Source organism: Camelus ferus, chromosome 31 (genome assembly GCF_009834535.1).
Source record: "Camelus ferus isolate YT-003-E chromosome 31, BCGSAC_Cfer_1.0, whole genome shotgun sequence".
NCBI classification, from domain to species: domain Eukaryota; kingdom Metazoa; phylum Chordata; class Mammalia; order Artiodactyla; family Camelidae; genus Camelus; species Camelus ferus.
In genome coordinates this window covers 16,922,948-16,941,916 of record NC_045726.1, presented here as the reverse complement: position 1 = coordinate 16,941,916, position 18,969 = coordinate 16,922,948, and the positions used below count along the sequence as shown (strand labels likewise).

The window sequence follows — 18,969 nt, the reverse complement described above, 5'->3', positions numbered from 1 at the left end:
AGTTGGATTTTTCAACTTAAAAAAAAAAAAAAAAGGCAGAGAAAACTGTAACCTTAAAGGAAGATAGATAATGGGGAGTAATTTTGTAAATTAGTCTCAAATGCAAGAAAATTCACTCCCCACCACCCCTTGTCCCCTCTCCGCTGGAAGATTTTCAAACTTATCATAGCCTGGGCCAAAGTAGAGAAAAGAAAAAAAAAATTATGTGTTGACCATATGTTCTGCTTTTCCCTTACTGATGGGAAGAAAAAACTCGCCCAAATAAGTAAAATCAGAGCATCTTAGTATCTATTTTTGTAACTTAAATTACTTTCCCATAAAATTAAGTGCCATGGAGCAGAAGTTCTGTGTTTGTCACCAATCCTTTATTGAAACTGGTAACTTACACACTTTATGGGAAAACAACAAAAATAATGTCCCATATATACAGCCTTTGCAATGGACTCTGTGACTACACCCAAGGCAGAGTGATAACACAATCTAATCTTCATAGTAATTTGTGCACAAAAAGACACCCGACAGACAACGTGTGAACGTTACAGTGAAATGACACAGGTCCAGTGAAAACTCAGCCTAATACAAAACATACTCATCTATTGCCGAAGACAGCGAGATGCCCAGAGCCGGTTCAGTAGTAACTTCACCCGGAGTCCGAAGCAGAGATCTGGTGCGTGGCGATCAGTCTCTTGAGTGAGACCACCTCTGCCGGCAAGTGTGCGATCCCCTGCTTCAGAAACAAGTTCTCTGGGTCCGAAACTTCGTACCCAGTGTCTTTCACTTCAACAACGCCAGTTTTGAAACCGCCCTGGCTTTTGCCGTTCAGGTCTTTTTGATGCCAGTGTTCGGCTTTGAGGGACCAGTCTTGAATGTTCGTCACTTGCACTGAAAAGGGAGTGAGGGAGGAAGGGACCAGGGTGGGGGCAGGATGCTTCTCGAGTTCAAAGTGTCTCTTGGACGTCATGTCAAGGGGCGAGGGAAGCTTGGGCGCGGCGTCAAACTCGTTCTCCAGGGCTTCCACTTTTATCTGCATGGCTTTGGCTTTAATGCGAAGCTTGTGCGGCAGGGCAGAGGAATTCACTTCGGGGACCTTAACCACGGTGGCGTGGGCGCGCTGCAGTTCCACGGGGGAGTGGATCGGGCCCTTGGGGACCTGCTGCTCGTCTTCGCCGTCCGACGACTTTCCCACGGCCCCGTCATCAGTCTCCGACGTCCTCGGAGAGTTGCTGGAGGACCGGTTGGCCTGCAGCAGCGGCGGGGAGTGCGCGTAACCAGGAAACGACCCCCCCATGTAGGTCTGATACAGGGCTGCCCGATAGGCACCCCGCTCATCTCTCGGCTCCCTGGCGAAGCTCTCCAGCTCCATGGGCTCCTGCTTGATGACCTGGAACTTGCTTTCAGGACTTCTGCAGCCGCTCTGCGCGGGGCCCTCCTGCGAGTGCTCCAGCGAGAGCACTTCGGAAGCGTCAGACAGAGAGCTCTGCGGGGAGTGCTTAATGACCGAAATGCAGCTGCTGGCCACCATCGAGGGCTCAGTGCTCGTCCACGAAGGCGCCCACGCTGCCCTTGGACGTCTGGTAGTCTTGAAAGTACACAGCCGTCGAGTTGCTCAGCTTCTGAATCTCCTGGGCATAGGCTGTCGAGCTAATCAAACCAAACTTCAATTTCAGGGAAAGCAGTTCGGCTTTTAAAGTGGCGTTTTCCTCCCCCAGTGCAATCAGCTTGTTCTCTAAAACCAGGTCGTTCAGCCGACGCTTCTCACGAGACCTCTTGGCCGCCTCGTTGTTCTTCCGCCTCTTTTCCCAGTACATGGCGTCCTTCTTCTCGTCGGGGATGAATTCCCGTTTCCTCCGGCACGCCGAAGATTTGCTTTTCCCCACGCTTCCTTCATTTAGCAGTAGGTCTTCGGGCGCCAAGTCTTCGGAGACTTCAGTCAAGGCAGAGTTAAGCACCATCATCTTGTCCACGGCGCTCCCGGGATCGTGGGCCGCCTGCTCCTTCTTGATGCTCTGCATTTTTCTCAGCTGCATCAGAAACAGCCTTCACCTACCTACGCGGGGCAGGGGAGCAAGTTACTTCCCCAGGCCTCTCAAACGCTCTAAAACCCGTGGTTTAACATCCATCAATATTCTTCCTTTTGTTCTACCGTCCAGACTCAATCTCTCTGGCTCCTCTTAGCTGAACAGAGTAGGCAGTCTTGTAGGTGACCTGCAATACACGAAAAGAAACAGTTACTTGGTAAGTATTTATTACCCATTCTGTACAAGAAACGGCACTTAGCACTTAGGGTACGTGGGTCTGAACAAGGTGCAGTGTTTTTTCCTTTGAAGAGTTTACAATCTTGAAACCAAAGTAAGCAACCAATTGACACAACATTGTAAATGACTATAACTCAATGAAAGAAAAGAAAGAGAGAGAGAGAGAGAGAGAAAGAAAGAAGAAGAAAGAAAGAAAGAAAGAAAGAAAAAAGAAATAAAGAAAGAACAAGGAAGAAAGAAAGCAGCCCCTTCTAAGCCCCTCCGCCATAATCGAAACGATCTTACCCCCTATCCCGGTCCTACCCTCCCTCCCGCCCTCCCTCCCTCCCCCCTCCCTCCCTCCTGCTCCTTCAGTTCCCTCCCTCCAGCCCTCCCTCCCTCCCTCCCCACCTCCCTCCCTCCCTCCCCCTGACCTCCCGCCATCCCCTCCCTCCCAACCCTCCCTGCCCCCCCTACCCAGAAAAAAAAGGAAAGAAGTGAAGGGAAGAAAGCAAATCCCTGTACTGTAGAGTCGTGAGGGAGAAACCCCCAGTGCGAGCTGTTGTATTGGCAGAGGAACGCGTGGTCCAGGGCAGTGAGAGAAAAACACACACCTGCCCCGGGGAGAAACTTGAGAAGGCTGTGTTTCGGGAGAAGACACGGTGGGGAGGGGGACGAGGGACAGGGCATGACAGGAAGGAGATGACAGATCCCCGCTGGCTGGTAAGTGCTTGCAGACTGGGTGCTTCTGGATAATTTTCGGTCGCATTTCTATCGCTGCCAAGCAAACAAGCTCACCTCATAAAAAGGAACTTCTCCAAGTAAACTCCTTTAATGTCAGTAAACAAATTTTGTAACTGCATGGAATAAAACATAAATGGGGCTAAGTTTTTATTTCCACAAAAATGAAAATAAAAGCCACACAAACAACGGAGTTGCAGCTTTTTAACTGGACTCTTATGTGGGCAAATCCTGTCCCTCAAACCCCCGATGGGCTTATGTCAAGGTCATTCTGCCAAGAGACTCAGCACACCTGGAAAGGGTTCCTCTCAATAAAGCCATCTCTTTGACGTATTTGCACTATGAGGTTAGAAATGTTCCTTCTTCTGATTCCTTCAAATTGACTTATCAAGCATTCACTTAAGATGGAAGCATTCAAAGTGCTTTTTTTGGTCCTGAAAATTCTGTCAAAATAGATTTCATGTATCTAATAGCTTTGTACCAAAATAAACAGTTACTATTTAAAGGGAATTTTTTTTAAAGTAGAGTGCATTCTTGAAATGTAAATTTATTTTAAACTGAGAGAACCTAAAATTATTTTAAACTGAGAGAATCTAATTATGGAAAGAATTTCTTTCCATTTTATGAATTAGTTTCAAACAAAATATAAGAACTCAAAAATAGAACCAAATAGCTTCCTTTTCCACTGATGACACGGTTCTAATCTGCATTTGGCCTGACACGAGATAATAAATCCATATTAGGTTCCAATAACAATCCTCTCATGGTAGGTTCTGGATCTGTGTTTCTGGACAGGGCTTCCTTGCCTAATTTCCCAGCAGGGAAAACTTCCATAAAGGAGATGTGGCAAGACAACTGCTCATTCAGCACTCTACCCTGCCCCATTAAAAAGATTGAATGTTTTTGTTTCATGTCATTCTGCCTTCCTTGTGCATAGTTCTACAATGACTAATGAAATGAAGTTTAATTTTATCAGCTGGAAAAGCCTGCCAGCCTCTTGTGTCTTTTCCAGAAGGAGCAGAAGGAATGACGTAACAGTTCCAGGATCACAAAGACTCAGGTTTAATGCCACGTTTGTATCCATCCAACTGAGCCAACGGAAACAGTGAGTTGCAACTCGGGAAAATTTATGATTACAAACACCCTGCTTCTGTTTGTTTTTGATAATACAGCTTTAATGGGAAGTGAAGGCAAAGAGTCTGCCAGAGCAGGCGGTGATGGTGTAGAAAGGAGATCTTTCTAGTTATCACTTAGTACAACAACACAGCCTCCTCTATTTCCACTCAGCTTTCTTGTTCTGACATGAAAACTCATTTGCCCTCTGCATACTGAATGGATTCTTTCCTCCTGTTAAGAATGGGTATTCCCTCCACAGAATGTACAACATCAAGAGGAAACCCTCATGTAAACTATGGACGTTGGTTGATAATAATGTGTCCACGTTGGTTCAGCGATGGTACCAAATACGCCCACTGATGAGGGATGCTGAGGGGAGGGGAGGATACATGTGTGGGTGGGGAGGGCTACGTGTGAACTCTCTGTATTTTCTGCTCAATTCTGTTGTGAACCTGAAACAGCTCTAAAAGAATAAAGTCTATCAAAAAAAAAAAAAAAAAGGGTATTCCCTAATGCAGTTAAGTCCTTCCCCCTTTAAGTCAAATAAATGTTGAGGCAAAAGGTAAAAATTCCAGCTAAAGAAGGACTATTACATTGAACTTTTTTCCCAAAGTGCCCTTCAAATCTCCACTGTATCCTCAGGGACCTCTGTTTTTCAAAGCATCATGGAGTTCCCTGTACGCTATTATTCTGAGTATATTTGCCGCTTGAGAACCTTTCTCTTCTTTACATTTTTTAATTTGTCCCTTCCCTGGAAAAAAATTACATTCCTTCTACATTTCACCTCACTTACGAGTTTTTCCCATGACGCTTTTGAAATGTCCCACCGTGCTGTCTGCCTTTGCCACTCTCCCTAAACTTTTCATTATGTCATCATATCATACCCGTTTTCAATCACATGCATGGAGTGAGTGGGGACTCTCTTCAGCCTCCTGGTCCAAAGATGTGTGCTGGGTCTGGTGTGAGTGAGGGCAGACAGCCCTCGTCATGCTGCCTGGAGGAAAATGATCCCACCTCTATTTAAGTTTAAAAATCTCACTTGTCTTAAAATCTCAAATGTGACAATGAATATATGTATGTTCATGTATAATGGAAAAATTGTGCTCTACACTGGAATTTGACACAACATTGTAAAATGATTACAAATCAATACAAAATGTTAAAAAGAAAAATCTCGTGGCTCCTTTCTTCTTGGTGTCTAAGTCCCATGTGCCCACTTTGTCATCTCCACAACTTTGTTGGCATGTTTAAAACCTGTAGGAAAATCTCATTTCTTTTCCATTAGTCTCCTCCCTATTGGAACTTCACTCTGTGTACCAGAATCTAGATTCTTCCCTCACCTGCACAAATTAACTGTCTCTATGACCCCTATCAGCAAATCACCACGTAGTGTATTAGCATATTTTCGGTAATATTATTTATCAAATAACCTTACAGAGTTGAAAGAAGTTTATCACAGTGTGAGATAATGCAGAGAGGTGCTGATTCTGGACCACGTGTATCTTCCTCCGTTTGTTTTATAAGCCCAGCTAGACTGCAGATTCCTTACGGGCGCAAATGAATGTATTTGTATCCTGGCAACAGACTGAACATATTAGGTGCTCAACGTCTGATTGACAGTCACTCGTTTGCCACACATAAGAGAGTTTTGTAACCAAAAGCGCTTTTCTGACACATTCTTTTTAATTTAGTCTCACGGTGGAAATCCTAAAAAAGATACTTTGCTTATTCTCTTACTCTTTGCTTGATTTATTCAACACCTACTGCATACCTGGCACTGAGGAAGACTGGGGGCACATAAATCCAACTCCCAAGGGTCAAGGGACCCCCTTATTCCAGCGGGGGAGACAGACTTGTGAGCCAGGGATGCGCAAGGAGCGCCGCCCACGTCAGGCCGGGGGTTGGTGCACAGATCGCATCGTTTCCAGCCTGCGCTGCTTTTTCTCTTGGGAGGGTGAAAATAAAAACAGTGATGACCATTTGCTGAACACTTAGTACGCAAGAAGCACGGTGAGCCTGGCCTGTCATAATTTCACTACCCTCATGATAATAACCACTTTCAAACAAGAAAACTAAGGCTCAGAGAAGTTAAGCAACTTGCCCAGCGTCACACAGCCAGTTAAGTGGCAGAGCTGATTCCAGCCCAGCTCTGACTGCAATCCAGTCCCTCTCACGGTCCGGTTTCCTCTTCTGTACTTGCAGGGGGCTGTTCTGGTGGGGACTTCTGCAGTGCATCTCAATTACATTCAGTTCCTTTCTGTGTTGCTCTCATTTCTGAGTCATTTATACTCATTTCCTAAGTTACTCTGGGGGCAGTAAAGCACTCTTAGATGCCGCCAGAACTTCCTTAAGACGACAAAGGTGCCACCTGGGACTTCTCTCCAGCTTCCTTGGAGATGTTCTACATCCTGAAAGTATTTAATAAATTGAGAAAACATTCTACATTTTCATCTCTTTGCTAAAATTTTAATCTCCTAGCAGTCCTATGTGCTAAAATAAACAGAGGAAAAGAAAAGTGCTAGCTATTGGCATTGTCACCTGTGATTTTTCTAGTACAAAAGCAAAATGTATCCATTTTCAACATAGGGTGGAGGGAGCAGTTAAAACCCAGAAAGGCTGAGTGACTTTGCCAGGATCACGCAGCACGTGAGGGCAGAGGTGCGGGGGGCAACGAATCTATTTGTGCCCTTCAACCATCAATTTAAATGAAAGCGAACGCAAAGCTAGTTTACAACGCCTTCTGAAAACATCAGTATTTATGATCAACTAATGACTTTATTTCAGATTCTGATGTTTTCCCCTTATGATTAATTTAACAGTCAGTTCACCTCTGCCTTCTGTTCTCAGATCACCACTAACGCTGCGTTACATCAGTCACCACTAGTTTCCCTTCTGGTGAGTAATTGACACTAAATGCCAATTCTATGATGCTGGCGTGTCCAGCACGATCAGCTTCATTACACCCATTAGATAATATGGCTGCTGCTTAAAAACACAAATAAAAAGAGAAATTTAAGAGCAGGAGTCATCACATTCCAATGACATTATTTTCCCATACCTAACGCGGACGTGCCGTTGCTAATTGACGCTTTTTCATAGTACATCACGCTATTTCTACAGGAGTTAGGTTTCGCAAGCCCAGATTTTACGGTCTATTTAAGTCAGATGACCTAAATGCTATTTTAAATTAAGATTAAAATTTGGTTTAGAAAATTCTCTAAAAGAATAAAGAGTTCCAACACAAATTCTAGACCAAATTTCTCCTCGAGGAGGAATCTCATTCCTTATGTTTGACCTATATCTTCCCTGGCCTCCAATGCATCTCTCAGAGAACTATTGGTTGACAATCCAAACTTGTTACAGAACAAAAAGAAACATTTTGTTTCAAGCATCTAAAATCTTACTAATAGTTTAGACATTAAAATCTACCATGAGAAAACTCTGTTACTAATTATCTCTTCAAGGGGGAAGTCTTATTGCAAATTGCTTCTGTTACAAGTTTTGATTTTAAAACTGTCAATACAAGATGAAATACTATTTGATGAGCCGCATGATTTGGAAATATTTTTATAGAACTACCTCATTTTTCCTCTACTCTCTGAATGTATTCATTATACCCTCAGAGGTATAGTATAGATACCATTAAAGAAAAAAAAAGTTCTTTTATGTTCAACTACAAACCACCTCTCTACTAAGAAGGTAGTTGCTTATTTTTGAGATAAACACCATTTTAGTGAAAAAAATAAAGTCACTGAATCAACTCTTAGCTCTTTAAACTAGTAATACTAGCGAAATGTTAACCTACGTTTTCCTCCTGTGGGTAAAATCCGTGACATGATCGTTTCAGTAAAACGCTTTATTTCTTTTCATGAATAAAAATCAAATCTACGGGGAAGTGGGGAATGAAAAAATTCAGGAAGTGCTGAAGTTGCACAAGGATTTTCTCATCAGGCTGAAAAATAAAAGGCTTTTTAAATTAAGACAACTATGTTAAACTTCTCTAAGGGCCAATGAAGTGCCTCCCATTAATAATATAATTCTGCCTCTAGTAACACAGACTTTAAACTTGAAGTCAGAGAGAAATGTATACTTGATCAAGATATGAACACACACATAAACGGACTCTCACACTTTGCCAAAATCTACCCTATCACGGCAACAAACTGACCTACTTTTTCTATTCGGGTGCCTCTGTAAATGAATGTGTCAAAACCAGAGCGAGCTTATGATAAATGCAAATATTTCTAATTTCTTGTTGTTTTATCTTCAACAAAGAACTACCTGAAAATTAGATTTAAACTTAATAAATAGGAGAACAACACTGTATTTCATTACAGCATCAATATAATTTAAGGAATTGAAATATGAAATAGTACAACTTTACATTCATAAAAAGAGGCCACTGTTTGTAACCTAACTCAGGATGAAAATATCCTGAAGACTGCTTGGTCTGAGCGCAGATCCTAACGTGTCCAAACAAATCCAAGGCTTGAGGGAGGGGGTGTGTGTGAAATACTAATGCATTAAAAAAAAACAGAAACAAAACCGCAGTCACTTCGAAATGAGGAACATTAATTTTCCTGAAGTTTCAAAAAGATAATTTATCAGTCTATCAACTATCTGAAATCTTAAGTGACACCAGTAATCATGAAATAACCCAGTTATAGGACATTCTGCATCTGCTAAGAAATGCCAGGATACATGCAACATGGGAGTAATGATGGCAAGTAAAAACGGGGTGCGTGCGGGGGCTGGGTGGGGAAAGGGTACGGAAGGGCAAGTTTCTGAATGTTCCCAACTACACTGAAGGATCACATTCCAGTTTCCCTCAGCCTGACTTCTTAACTTCTTCTTCACGTTCCTTCCCAGGGCACAGAAGATTACAAATGTCACTACTCTACTACGTGCCTTATGAAGAGAACAGATCATTTTAAATGTTTATCTTTAGTGTTTATTTGAAGGCTACTTAATTCCAGTTTAAGATCCCTAGAAAGTTAATTAATAAAAGACACCATGTTCTGATAGCTAAAAGGCTTTTATAAACATCATTCTGCTTCCAATAAAACGGAGTCCTCAAAGCAGATTATTATGAAAGGCATCTAGTAAATCCCTACTGAACTTTCTTATCATAAAAACAAGCTTACACTCTCTAATTAAAACCATATAAGAAACAGAATTTTTTTTTAACTACAAGAAAGCTATTTGTAATGAAATTTGAGAGATAATTGAGGGTGGCGGTCATACAAATTCATTTTGAAACTGAAAAACTCTTGTGTAATGTCTGTGATCAAAGGTCAATGTCTTTCGACATTCTCATACAAATCCAATCTGGATAAAACTCAACTCAAATATAATTCAGAAAAATAACAGGATATCAAACAATGTGTTAACCCCGTGAAACACAGGCATACCTTACAAAAACAAGAAATGAATATTAAAGGAAACCTCAATTACATTGTTTCTGTCATATTTTGAACCGAATCCCAAGTGTGCTCTCATTCCTTAATACACATTAAAAATAAACAACGTTTAACAGCATCAATGCCATCTGGGTTACAATGGAAATAATGAAGTATGTGTGATTTTAACTCGGGTAAAAATAAAGCCTGGGCAGTGTGACTGCACCTTTTCCATTCCATGCTGCAATCACATTCACGTCTCGGAACTGACGCTGTGGACCAAAGCAAGGTCAACTAGAAATATCCACTCAGCTGGTGAGTCAGGCACGTTGCTCAACATGGGAAAGGGCCCGAACAAAGGGTTTTAATTTTCAGGCTGTTGCATCACAGTGATGTTATAATTGCACCTCACAAAGATAAGTCTTGAACACAGAAAAGGAAATTGTTTCAAAAACTGCAGTGAGCTTGCATTCACACTCAGGGAAGGGACGGAGGCAGAGCCCCTCCCTCCCCCTCCCCCACGCCACCCCGTTTCAAGCTCCTAGCCTGGGTTGCTAAATGATTTCCCTTCGCCTCCACTTCCTTATCTACAAAGTGGGGAGGATAATAGACCGGTCCACGCTGTGTCTGGCACGTGCAGGGTACGTGTACAGAAAATGTTAGCTCTTAATCTCGTTTTTGAAGGATGAGCAGAATGAAGGCAATGATGACGAGGATCTGTTCTAGGCCTAATTTTTGCCTCCTGCTCCCCAAGCCCAAAACCAAATGCAACTGACTTCCGTATCAGTCGAAAGGGCCAACCATCAGCAGTCATGGGGCGTGTCTTTACTTTATAGGCTGCACATCACCCTCCCAGAGAGCTTACCTGTGAGGTCTAACAGCCTCTGATCTCAGAGCAGAGAACCTGAGATGCAGAGATCGCCCAGGCCCCAGACAACCATCACAGAGAGGCCAAGGGAACTGGACAAAGGCAGCTGTTTGGCACTTCCTACACCATTCCTGCCACCATCAGCTCACCTCTCCCTCCCTCCCTCTCTCTATCTCTGTTCCTTTAAACAGTTCCCCATGAATCTCATGACTTGGGAAGTTTGAGGTTCTGGGATCCTGTCAAGAATTCCCTTCCAACTAAAATTACCATTGAGTGTAATGGCAAATAGTTTTGAGGAAAAAGAAAAAAAACCCGAATCATCACTCGAACGAAAAAGCACAGTATTTCAAGAAGACTCTAACTAAATGCTGAGTTCAAATTTCAGTCTGTCATTGTCCAAAGACGTAAGCAGAGAAAAAAGAAGGTGAATACCTTTATCAAAAATACATGTGTCTCTGGTTCCTGGTCACTTGCATAGGAAACGTTTACTGAGCTCCTCACGACTGCCTAGATCAACAGGTTTTATTTCCTCAGTTTACCCTGGAGGCCTGTGGAAATCAGGGCAAGCCGCCCAAGATCACAGGCTGGGGCCTGGGACCCAGCTCTTCTGAGCCCAGAGCCCGAGTTCTTATGTTAGCATTTCACTGGTCCCCAACTACTCACTGGCTTGACACTCAAGAGAGAAACGGGTTAGGGTCTGGGGTGGAGGACAGGCTCCCCCAGAAGCCAATTTTCAACAAAGCACTTGGCGCTTACGCGCTTTTCAGGGGACATCTGTGAGGCTGCCGTGAACTCACCGAGAATTACTGCAACGCGCGCAATCTCAGAAGCCTTACGGCCAGGATGGAAGCCCTGTAGCCTCACAGCAGGGCAGCGGCAGCCGTAAGGGCCCTTTGATATATATATGCTTTTTGAACTCGGGGCATTCGAGTTCTCTCTACGCTAGCCTTTGACAACAAAAACTAAAGGTTCAAAAAAAAAAAAAAATCGACTCGACTGGTTACAGTCAAGCCGGGCCCGCCTATCATCACCATCAATGCTGGAGCGCCCCACTCCCAATTTTTGTGGTCTGTTGACATTTAGAGGTTTTCTTCGGTCTTTTTCGCTTTACCAACCGAGAAGCGCTCGGCTCCGACATACAATGAAGCCTCCAGGAACAAAGGTGTCTGCGGCGCTCAGGAGCTCAAGGCGCAGAACCCGGGAAGGCAGGCCCCGGAGCTGCCCGGCGGGGCGCGGGGCTGCCGTCTCCCGGTGGCCTCGCCCGGGGGCCACCCCGCCCCTCCTGCTCCCCTCCCGCCCAGGCGAGCCCACGGAGCGCCGCACTCGCCGGCCCCGGGCGGTCCCCCCGCGCCCCCGCGCCCCCGCGCCGCGCCTCCCCAGGACCCGCCTCCCGCCGGGTGGGCGGCGCAGCGGGGCCTCGGCGCCGCCAGGACCCCCGCGCCAGAACAAAGGAATGTGGGGAGGGGGCGAGGAAGAGCGCAGGCCGCCGCGCGGCCCCCGTGCAAGCGCCGCCCAGGGCGCTCCCCGGTGCAGGGCCGGGGACCCCGCCCGCCAACCCCACATCCCCCCAGACCCCAAGGGCGCGCAGGAGGGAGGGGCGCGCCAGGAGGCACAGGAGCGCCCCTGAGGTCGCGATCGGAAGGGGGCGCTACGCGGGCCCCCGGCAGGTCAGGGGCACGCAGCTCGAGCTCCAGAGTAGGTCGGGGTCTGACACCGGGGGCCTGGAGCAATATTAGCTTCCTGGAAAGCAACTTCAATTACTTGGGGTAATATAATTTGCTCCAGGGGTGAATCTTGTAATACGTCCCCCTTTGCCCCCTACCAAACGCCCCCCCCAACCCTGCACTAAAATTATTTAAATGTTACATTAGGGGAAAACAAATCTGATACAAACACACCATCACATACATACATTCACACATACACTATGTAAGGGTCCGGGAAGAAATTTAAAATCTGGGTACATTAACTCGTATCATCCTCACATTAATAAAACTGGGGCGTCCACACAAAAATACAATCTACTAACCTATATCTGTTTCCCATAAATCATTTTGTCTGGAGGGAAAAAAAATACGACGTGAAATGAATATTGTGAGCTCATTCGCTGTTGTTATTTACAAAAGCCGAGACTAGAAGATGACACTTGGCCATCCCCTGCTGTTCTAAGGGAACAGCACTTTCCTAAAGCGTCCTTTAAAAAGATAAATGGGAGTCAGCCTCCAGCAAACCACTGGGCTCTGCGAAATGCCTTCCTAAAAATACAATCTTATCAAAGGTCTCCGAAGGCGTGGAGTTAAAACTACAGCAAATGGCCTTGAACTTGTATTTGCACACAGCCCTGGAGAAAACACCAGAAATAGAACGGTGCGGCCACAATTGTCAAAATGTGATAGTTAGGGCTAAATTTAGAAGAACGCACATTTCATTTAGGGCAAAAGACACACATTGGGCAGCATGCGCAAACTCAATGCTTGCCCAGTTGTCTACTTGCCTGCTTAAAATATCCTTAAAAAAAAAAAACTGTTACAGTGACATTTTAAAGGCTAAGATTGTCCTACTTTCTTTGTAGCAGGATTATAAAATCACGTAATTAGCTCCCTCTTCCTATGCTCACTGCCAGCAAATTCGTCAGTTACATAATGCAACATTTCCAGGAAACTATTATGTGATCTGTCTTGTCGCGTCTGAAAAAGCAACGACAATTTGGTGAGAAAAAGGGCTGATCGGATGGAATGTATTAAAATTAGGAAGGTGGAGAGGTAAACGTCACAATGGCTCGTCCCAGATTTAAAAATACTAGCTCAGAACACCTAAGGGGCGAGCCCGGGCAGTATTCAAGATCAGAATACAACCCGAGGAATTCTTCCTTTCACGCTTTGAAGGAGTGTTTAAAAATACATCTTATTTTTTCTTTTAATTTGGGACGTAGTACACATGTAAATAACGATCTAATATCCAACGCTGCGCTAAAATTACCAAATCGTTGCACACGTAGCGCACATTCCCACATCAGCCCGTAATCCCTGCCAGTATGTCACCGTAGGTAGATTATGCAATGTGTGCAAGGACAGATCCCACAGCCTCCCCGAGCGCTGGTAAAACACGCTGACGACAAACAGGGTGGAAAACGTCTGTGCAGACTCAGCCCCGGACACAAACACACGCAGCGCAGGCATTCTCCGAATACCGTCACCGTTCACGCTCCCAACCCTCTTTCTCAACGAGAAAATCAGGACTCTTCCCCACTACTCAGCCCCCTCCTCGCCGCCGCCGCCAGCCCCTCAGAAGGGACGAGAACGGAAAGAGCGCTGCCCTTCCCCGCGAGATGGCTCAGCCTCGGCTCAGCCTCCCCGGCGCTCTTCTCCACCAAAACATCAATTTTCCTGAAATCGGGAGACATTATGCAACAGCGGCGGGGGGAGCGCAAGCCAGCCTGGGCTACGTGCCGGCGCGAGGGCGCTGCAATCAAAGCAGCCACCTTAAGGTGGCGAGTCCCCTCCTGACAAGGCAGCAAAAGTTTATGTAATGAATGCCCCGCGCACACTCGCCGCCGCCAGCCAGCCCCGCGCACGGCCGGGCCCGGCGCACAGCCCGGCCCGCGCCCCGCGCCCGCCGGCCGCGCGCCCCGGGAGCGGGCGGGGAGCGGGGCGCCGGGCCCTGGCTGGCGGTGGGCGGAGCGCTTACCGTGTTCCTGCTGTCGGGCCGGCGAGCTGGAGCGGCGGGGAGAAGGAACGCGGGCCGGGAACGGAGCCGGCGGCGCGCGGGGACCCAGGTCCGGCCGGGCCTCCGGGGCGGCAGGCGGCGGCGAGGGCGCGGCGCGGGAGGCGGGCGGCGCGCCGGGTCCGCGGGCGCCGTGGCCGCGCCGGGAGATGTGTGTTAGTAGGTCAGTTCCGAGCGCGGCGCTACGTCGCCGCCCGCCAGCCCCGCCGTGACGGGCGGCCGCGGCCCCAATCGCCGCGCCCGCACCCTCCCCCAGCCCGCCGCCAATGGCCGCGGCCGGCGGGGGCGGGCTCTCCGAGGCCCCGCCCCTCCCGCCCCGCCCCCGCCCGCTCCCCCTCCCGGCAGAGCCGCCAGCAGCCCGCGTCCCTTCCCGGCCGTGGCCAGCGCCGCCGCCCGCGCGCTGGGAGGACCCGCGCCCCGCTCCCGGGTTGCGCAACGGCCGGCGCGGCCGCCTGGACCGGAGCGAGCCTGGGGAGGGGCCCAAGCCCCCCGACTCGCCGCGCCGCCCCCCGCACCGCCGCCTTCGCCCTCTTGGTCGCCGAGGCGCCTTTCTGAGCCCGGCGACCCTCGTTCCCTCGCAGAGGCGCGTTTTGTTCCCCCGAGCGCGCAGCCGGCCGGGCTACCTGTTGCCGACCGAGTACCGGGTCGAGGGCCGCGGGCTGCGGCGGCCCGGGCGTGGCAGGGACCTCCCCGTTCCCCGCCCCGCACACTCCGGGAGGACCGCTCCTCCGCGGGGTGGGCGCGAGGGGAGGCGGGGAGGCGAGGCTGGCGCGCCGCCAGACCTCGGGCGGGCCGCCGAGGGGAGGGGGCCGGGCGGCCGTCCGAGCCTCGCTGTGCTGCGTCGGCAGCGATTACAATGCCCCGCGCGTCTCCCCAGAAAGCGAGACAGCCCGGAGAGGCGGGGGGGGGACCGGGGGGGGGTGATGGGGGGTGGCGGGGGCGTAGAAAGCGCAACGCACCAGCACCGCCCCCTGCACATTAGGGCGCATATGACGACTGCAAAGTTGTTGCGTAACCCAGCTGGGAAACGCGGCTCGCGGACGTCCATCTGCCGCCCCGCCGGCTCCTCCCGCGGCCGCGCCGAGAGCGGCCGGCCGGGGCGCGGGTCCGCGGGCCTGGTGCGCCCGGCTGCTCCGTCCGCTGCTGGGGCTCGAGACGGCCGCTCGGGGTCTCTTGATGTTGAAGCTAGAAGCTATTCAGTCATTTTCTGCCTTTAATTCGATGCAGTTGTCTTCTTCTCCCAAATTCCCGGGGGACATAAGAGTCGTAACGAAACGGGAGGAAGGCACCTCGCGGTGAGAGTTAAGTCATCAAGCTAAAGACTGAAGGCACGTGGCACACACACGGCGCATCTATACATAGAGCGGCGGTGCCTGGCTCTGCGAAGGGAGCCATGTTCCTGACGGTGACGCACAGGCTTGCCCAAATAGGGAATGTGGCAGGTGCGGAAGGACCTCCTGCTCCGCTTGGACTGTGCAGGAGCTGGGCTGAATGCCTTCCATGACGTTCCACTTTCTTTTCCCCGTGATAAAAATACACTCTTTCAAAAAGGAAAAATTTGAACTAACACCAAAGTTAAAGAGTGGAGTGACCTACCCCCCACCCCGTTGCCATCACCCGTGTCCATCATCAATAGAAAATCTGCTTGCCGAGTTTGTCTCTCTTCTAACCTTTCCCATCCTCGTGTTACAGAATTATAAGTACCGGAAGACTGGTGCTTAAACACGTTTATCACGTTATCAGTTGGGTTTCTGGAAAGCTTCGCGTTTCAAACTATTCTCCAAGGACGATGTTGTGGTTCGGAACACACACATGTTCACAGTTCATCTGGTGGAGTGTAGATTTACCAACAAGGCCCTGACGACATAGACATGCAATATGCGTCTTAACATCTTCCCCAAACCCACCTTCCCAGACGCTCACCAATTGGAAAAGCAAATCTGCGTGTGGCTTTTGAGTCAGCCAGCTCTATCAGACACTTACTCCAAAGAGTAGATTCCATAGATGAAATGAATCCTGATTTTGGTTTGTATTTTCCACTTTTTCTTAAATTTACTAATACATTTCCTTTTCCCCCAAATCCTCACAATGTCCATTATAGCTTTGAAAACCTCTCAGATGAAATTAAAACCGTATGCCTGTTACTTACCTTTTCAGGGTCAGAAATGCAATTAGTTCCCAGAAATGCAGAGTCACTTAGGACATACCCCGCCCCCCAGCACAACCACCTACAGCACATTCTCCACATTGTCTTGCTTTTTAAATAAATTCATAGAATTCCAAACGCTGTTGTAGAATGGGACCCCAAGACCCACCACTTTATAGAAAAACAATGTCAAATTCAAGAAAGGTAGGTAACATGCTTGGAGTCACCCCCAAGTGGTGATCGTGGAGGAATTCTCTGAACCTGGAAACTGGTTCTTTTTGCTGAATTTTGAAACCTGAGGCTCCTCTGATTACTTGCGGGTGTATTTCTAGATTGTGCTTGAATCGTGGTTGTGCATGATTTTTCACTGCCATCTTGCTTGGAAGTCAGATGAAGTGTAAAAGATTATCTGTGGTACCAGCTTAGAAAGTAACTCTTTAGCTCCTCCTGGTGATTAGGAAACCGCTGAACAATACAGAAAAGGATCTGTGCCCGTGACCCGGGACGTGGTGTGTCCAGCGCTGTATCCTGGAACAGTCACAGAATAGGCAGGCACTTGCAGATTAACACAGTGAACGGAGCATAAAACCTAAAACACTGGAAACAAATTACTCAGGTTGGAGGCTTCCAGGAAATCGTCAGCATGTGCCTGACTGTAGAGCAGGGCTGCGACCAGGTCCCAGGAGGAGGAGGAGGAGGAGGGGTCTGGTTGAAGTCATGGAGTCAAAACTTCCTTCGCCTCAGTTCCGCTCAGTTCTAGGGGGGCAGGATGAGGGAGAAGCAGGCAGGGACAGTGATGATGACAGTGATGAGGCAGGAGACAGTCAGCCACATTCAGCCTCATCTGATTACACTGCCAGCACGCTTTCTGATTAAGCAAATATAACAGCGATAACTTGAGGGTAGAATGAGTAAGATTGTGGCCTCTCCTTTCTGAGATGGGAAGAACCCTACAACTGCAGCTGCTTCAGGAGAGAAAACACGTAAGAGGACCTCTGCGTCCAGAAAGTGTTAGCCCCGGGCCTCTTCAGGCAGGTGTAGCTGCAAACTGGGATCTCTAAAGAGAATTCAGCTTAGCAGCATGTGAACTATGGCAGGAAGAGAAAGAGGGAGAGAGAGAAAGTGCCCCATCAAGAGGAGGTGGAGGCTGGACAGTCTGCCCCCTGATGGAGAGGTTCTGTTGAGATGCTCCCCGGGGGAAGAAAGGCATTCTCCCTACTGAGAGACCCAGATCAGACAGCTCCACCATATCGGTTCTAGGACCGGCTTCTAGATTTCTCTGCAGAAAAGCTGCCGTAGCTCAAAATCCTTTGGCCACCACTGGGGCCCCACAGTCCTCATCGGGGCTCCGGTGTCCAGTGTCTTTCCACTGCACTGTGCGTATTGAGGATCGTGGGTCTTTTTATTAAACTTCATGGACAGAAGGTGAAATGATTTCCTAGGAATCCGTAAGTTATAGTTGTGTTTTGTTCTTGCGTTGAGACTTCAAAGCGTGAGCTAGTGTGGCAGGATTGTCGTGGCCGGTCACCCAGGAGAGGCCTGCCCACAGCCATCAGCATGGGGTTTATGCTGATGCTTTGGCTTTGACCTAATGAGTCATCCAGGATTGGGGCAGAAACTTCCTGGAACGGTGTTTCTTTCTTTCGCTCGTGTTCTTTGTTTTATTTCTACCCTTCACGTCATTTCAAGTCCTTAGGCCCACTCCCCTCCTTCCCTTTTCATTCTTCCACTGTTGTTGACCTGAATTCTTTTCATATTTTTTCCTCTTGATTTATTCTTATTTTTTTCCCTTTGATCTTTCCCCAATCATCAAACCCTCATTACTCCTTTGGATTCTTTCCTCTACCAAACTCCCACCTCCTCTTCTTTCTTGCCCCCTACCTGGCTCAGCCACAACCCAGATGTTGCAAGTGTTCAAAATTTCCACCGTCTTCCAGCCCCAGCCGCTCTGTGCCCCAGCTTCAGCCACGTGGTTCCGCTGGCCTGCTTGGCCTTGTTCTTCAAAAACTAGTTTTTGTAGGAAATTGGGTAATAGAAGATGGTCCAATAGCGCTCCCCCTGGAAGGACAGGCTTTAAGTTATGGCAGGTCGCAATGTGTCCTATTAATGGCTCTTGCTGAAGCTAAGAAAGAAACTAGATCTCTACACGGACTACATGATTTCCCCAGACAAAAGCAGCTGATGTCTGAATACATTTCAAAGTGTCTCCAAAAAGACCCAGGAAAAGACCAGGAAGAGGTGATTTTGCAAACGAAGAGAAAATGTTGCAAGTACACCATCACAAAAACCGAAACAAGCCTTTAAGTTCAGCCACCACAGAGGGCAACACATTTCAGTGAGCATTTTTGCTCATTCAGATTAAATGGTGTATGTGTGTAAAGGTGACAAAAGAAAGGAAACTAACCAAAAACGGTAGGGGAGGAGCAGGGGAATATACTAAAAATGCTCAGGACTTGGGTAGCAGCGATCTGTGTTCATTGCAAAACGGCCAGTGACGGAGCAAGCGTTGTGGCAGCAGCTAGCTGGCAACTGGGGCCCGGCTAGCAGGGTTACAAGTGTGTGAAATACGAAATTGTGAAATGTGTTCTAACAAAAGTCATTTTACTAAGAATAAGAGGTGGCATGTCCACATTGCAACGCAGCTCCAGCCACGGAGACAAACCTTATCTAAACATTTCTGCAAAGTCACCCGCAGGGTAGTTCACTGGAAAGAGGTCTGACTGCAACTCAGGAGGCTGGGGT

The 18,969-nt window shown here is 48.0% G+C and overlaps 1 protein-coding gene across 1 annotated transcript; it reads right to left on the bottom strand.

Moving 5' to 3' along the window:
- Positions 1-343: 343 nt before the first annotated feature.
- On the bottom strand, positions 344-6,132 carry NFIL3 (nuclear factor, interleukin 3 regulated). Its single transcript, XM_006175939.3, is given in 3 exon segments — positions 344-1,531; positions 1,533-2,205; positions 5,863-6,132. Coding segments are annotated over 2 exon segments (1,386 nt in total). The 5' UTR covers positions 2,028-2,205; positions 5,863-6,132; the 3' UTR covers positions 344-640.
- Positions 6,133-18,969: the final 12,837 nt, after the last annotated feature.